We start from the raw sequence: 4,516 nt of genomic DNA on the forward strand, positions 1-4,516 counted from the left end.
TGGCCTATGAGTGGAAAAAGCTTAGGGGTTTTGTTGGCAAATCAGTTTCATCATGTTGTTGGTTAATGGTGTCAGAGAGAAGTGTGTGCTTTGTTGACTGCCAAGGTGGGGTAGCTGTAGAAGATAGTTTGGTTATATGGTGACTCTGGCAGCATGCTAGTTAACTTACTGGGCTAGTTAGTTTAACAGGTTGTTTGGTTAATTTGGTGGTTCAATAGGCATGCCAGTTAGCCTAACATATTGTTAGAAAAATGTGATGTGGTAGCTATGAGTGTATGCTTTGTTGCTTGCTAAGATGAGGTAGCTGAGGGTGATTATTTGGCTATTGCTTGGTGGATTGAGGAGCATGCTACTGGTGATAGCAACATGCTGGTTAGCTTGACATGGTTGTAGTTGGTTAGCATGCTGTTAGCTGTTGATATTGTAGACAAAAGTGAGTATAACCCGCTATCAAGGGTTGTGTTGAGTGTGTCGGTGCAGGTAAAGAGGGGGGTGGATCTAGGACGCTGGAACACAGTAAGTATTTTGGTGTCGTGGGCCCAACTCAACAAAACACCAGTTATTGAGAGGGTGCCCACCTCATGACCCTGTAGACTTGCCTGCCCTCTTAAACTCACACACAAATAAATTTTCATGCCATGTTCCTTTATTTGGTAAGACAGGTCAAGGGACATAATTTAAGAAAAGTTCCTAATACCAGAGGGGTTGCTAATTAGTGGCTAGTGGAACCAGTTATACAGTGATGCTGGTGGGACAAATGTGTGGTCCATTTCATTCAGGTGAAGTTGTCTATCAAGCATGTTAGGCCAGCCACTGTAGCAGATACAATGTTGATATAAGGCTGGGTCATGCCGTCGAGTATCTGCTCTTTTTTTGGGTGAGGGTAGGATTCAAGGATGCTTTAAAGGTGCACTAGGTCAGAGAATGGTGTGAAAAGTTTGCTGATATAACTAGTAACTATGTAAGACTAGTGTTGCCTGTGATGGGGCCCAGTAGATATATGACGGCACAGCCTGATACCCACTGCAGGCAAGGCAAGTTTATTTGTACAGCACATTTCAACAACAAGGCAATTCAAAGTGCTTTACATAAAACATAAAAACAACATAGCACATTTAAAAACACTTAGAGTTAAATAGAAAATAAAAACAAGATAAAACAGGAGAGTAAAAGTTACAGTGCAGTGTAAGAAATTAATCATTATTTGATTTAATAAAAGGCAGCGGCAAACAGAAAAGTCTTCAGTCTTGATTTAAAAGAACTAAGAGTTGCAGCAGACCTGCAGTTTGTTCCAGATATGTGGTGCATAAAAACTGAACCCTGCTTCTCCATGTCTCATTTTGACTCTGGGGACAGAAAGCAGAGTCATGGTTCATAACATAGCATCAGATCAGAAATGTACTTTGGCCCTAAGCCATTTAGTGCTTTATAAACCAACAGTAGTATTTTGAAATCAGTTCTTTGACAGACAGGAAGCCAGTGTAAAGACCTCAGAACTGGAGTGATGTGATCCACTTTCTTGGTCTTAGTGAGGACACAAGCAGCAGAGTTCTGAATCAGCTGCAGCTGTCTGATAGATTTTTCAGAGAGACCTGTAAAGACACCATTACAGTAGTCGAGTCAACTGAAGATACATGCACGGACAAGTTTTTCCAAATCCTGCTGAGACATAAGTCCTTTAATCCTGGATATGTTCTTAAGGTGATAGTAGGCTGACTTTGTAATTATCTTAATGTGGCTATTGAAATTCAGGTCTGAGTCCATGACTACACCAAGATTTCTGGCTTGGTTTGTGGTTTTTAACATTACTGGTTGAAGCTGAGCGCTGACTTTGAATTGTTCCTCCGCTCAGATGTGTAATTACCTATAGACACAAAGTAGTCCCTGTCTATTAAGTAGGATTCAAACCAGTTTAATACTGTGCCAGAAAGTCCCACCCAGTTTTCCAGTCGGTCTAGTAATATGTTGTGGTCAACCGTGTCGAATGCAGCAATGAGATCCAATAATACCAAGACTGAAATTCTGCCACTGTCTGTGTTTAAGTGGATGTCATTGAAGACTTTAACAAGAGCAGCAGACTGAGACCCAAGAGAAGGCGGTTGTGGAAGGGAATGCCTGAATAAACCAGTCACCACAACCTTAGAAATGTTCAGACCGTTAGAGATGATTAAGTCCAGCGTGTACCCCTTGTTCTGTGTGGGCTCAATCACATGCTGAGTCAGTCCATAGTTATCAAGAACACAACACAGTTCTTTAGTCCCCCTGTCCTGGAGGTTGTCAATATGGATGTTAAAATCACCAACAATGACTACACAGTCAAAGTCAATACAGATTATAGACAGCAGTTCAGTAAAGTCTTAAAAGAAGTTTGTACAGTGTTTAGGTGGCCTGTCAATATTTAGAAATATAGCTCGAGAACAGGAATTCAACTGAAGAGCCACATATTCAAAAGAAGCAAAATTTCCATAAGACATCTTCTTGCATTGGAGGGAATCATTAAACAAAATGGCAACTCCACCTCCTTTCCTATTCACTCTAGCATCGCTCATAAAACTGAAGTTGGGAGGGGCAGACTTGATAAGAACAGCTGCACTGTTATCTTGGTCTAACCAAGCTTCAGTTAAAAACATGAAATTAAGATTGTGCTCAATAATAAAATCATTGATTAAAAATGTTTTCCTGCCAAAGACCTGACAGTGAATAATGATAAATTTAGTGTTTTAAAAGCATTATCTGCCAAATTTTCCACAGGCTGTGGCTGACAAGGAATGAATGCTAAATTTGATACATTTGAAGAATCAGTTGAATGCTTCCTGTTTCTTAGCAGATTCTCCATTCTTTTTTTTTACCTATCAAGACAGGAACTGAGCAAACTGCTGGCACACAGGGCCTGGCTTGTCCTGGGAAGAGTCATGAGTGCCATTAGCCTTGTAGCCTGGGCCCGGCAGATATCAGTTAGAGCCTGCTGTATTTTGTACACAAGCAACTGGACTGCTGTACTTTAATCAGGCTGGGGAGACAGAGGATGATTCTGAGGCCGTCGCAGAAGGGGGGGAGGGGCTGGGTGCCATTACTGTGACAAATGTGTCAAAACTGGCTGAGGACTTAAAGCCAGTGGTGGAAGTGGGTGCCCAGGGGGGTTTATGGGGTGAAGAAGGTAAATCCTCACCGGTGGTTGTTGGTGAGTGGGGTGGAGACTCTTTCTCTCTCTGATGATTAAAGCTCTCTTCAGACGGGGGCTGGGGTAGCTCTCCTTCAAGGTTTCTGCCACGCTGTGTTGTGTCTTCCTCCTGTTTTGATTCCTCTTGTATCTTGTCCTTGGCAGAAGGAACAGATGGGTGACGCAGGAAGTAAAATAGGTTAGGGATGAACAGTTTAACTCCTGACTTGTTAAGGCAGAGTCCATCTGCTTTAAAAAAAAGTCCCAGAAAAAAGTTGAAATTGTCAATAAAATGCACTGAATGGACAGTGCATGCAGTTGAGAGCCATGTGTTCAGTGCCAGCAATCTGCTGAATCTCTCAACTCCTCTTCTGACTGGTGGTAGAGGGCCACTGATAAACACCTCAGCATTCAGAGAGCTGACTGTGTTCAACAGATCATTAAAGTCCCGTTTAAGCACATCAGACTGTTGTTTCACAACATCATTGGTGCATGCGCAGTATGATATTTTCCACATTTGGATGTGCAACCACTTGGCTTTGCACCAAGAGAGTTCCAGGGAGGACTACCACTTTTAGATTTATTACCCAGTACACAGCCCTCCTGTTTCTTGGTAGTCTTGTTGGTGCTGATTAGCCATGTGTTAGCATGCTCTTGTCCACTGCTTTGAGTCCATGGTACACCAAGTGGTGTCAATACCACGTAGTCCATTCACTTCCACGTTCACTTCTAACCGGTGGATTTTGGTTTCCAGTGAGTTTGTGGAAGTCGTCCGTGGAGAAGGAGTGCATCTTGCTGCTAATTAGCTTTATCTAAGTATCCAGTCACTGTAGTACAGACTTGTGCTGTTGGTAGGCCGCACTCATGTAGTACTGAGGAGGTCATAAAAGTGCTGAAGATATGGCAATAGCTTACTTTATCGGAATAAATTACAGTCCCAACGACTCATAAGTCCCAATGATTCTGGGCCTAATCATAGGATAAAACTTAATATGATTACTGGGCTTCCATAGGAATGCTCACCCAACTTTTGGCACATTTTACTTTGTATTGATAACAAAATGATAGATTTCTGATGATAGATTTTCTGATGCATTACTGAGGCAGAGGTACAGTGTTCATTTCCTTTCCTGCACACATTTTCTCTCTAAGCGCTTCTGCTTGTTGACAGCTCAACCTTTTAGCCGATAATAGCTGTTTGATATTTAAATTATGTATTCATGTTGTGCCTGTGTGAGTGTGTGTTAACAAGTCTAAGAGTCTGCAGCTTTGCTAGCGGCTCAGTAAAGGCTGGGCCAAGCTGCCGAGTATCTGCTCTTCACTTGGGTGAGAGTAGGAGTTAAAAGCAGCTTTAAG

The 4,516-nt window shown here is 42.2% G+C and overlaps 1 protein-coding gene across 2 annotated transcripts; it reads right to left on the bottom strand.

Annotated features, from left to right (window-relative positions):
• Window positions 1-1,192: 1,192 nt before the first annotated feature.
• On the bottom strand, window positions 1,193-3,797 carry LOC122875043. 2 transcript variants are annotated; one of them, XM_044193758.1, is made up of 3 exons: window positions 3,170-3,714; window positions 1,490-1,592; window positions 1,193-1,346 (listed from the first exon to the last, which is right to left on the bottom strand). In XM_044193758.1, the coding sequence occupies exons 1-3, from the start codon at window positions 3,675-3,677 to the stop codon at window positions 1,262-1,264; spliced, it is 696 nt and encodes a 231-aa protein (XP_044049693.1). In that variant the 5' UTR covers window positions 3,678-3,714; the 3' UTR covers window positions 1,193-1,261. The 2 variants fall into 2 exon arrangements, 1 of the variants encoding a protein (XP_044049693.1); XR_006377731.1 differs by lacking the exon at window positions 1,193-1,346 and having other exon boundaries at window positions 1,531-1,592; window positions 2,850-3,797.
• Window positions 3,798-4,516: the final 719 nt, after the last annotated feature.

This window comes from Siniperca chuatsi, linkage group LG4 (genome assembly GCF_020085105.1).
Source record: "Siniperca chuatsi isolate FFG_IHB_CAS linkage group LG4, ASM2008510v1, whole genome shotgun sequence".
NCBI lineage: Eukaryota > Metazoa > Chordata > Actinopteri > Centrarchiformes > Sinipercidae > Siniperca > Siniperca chuatsi.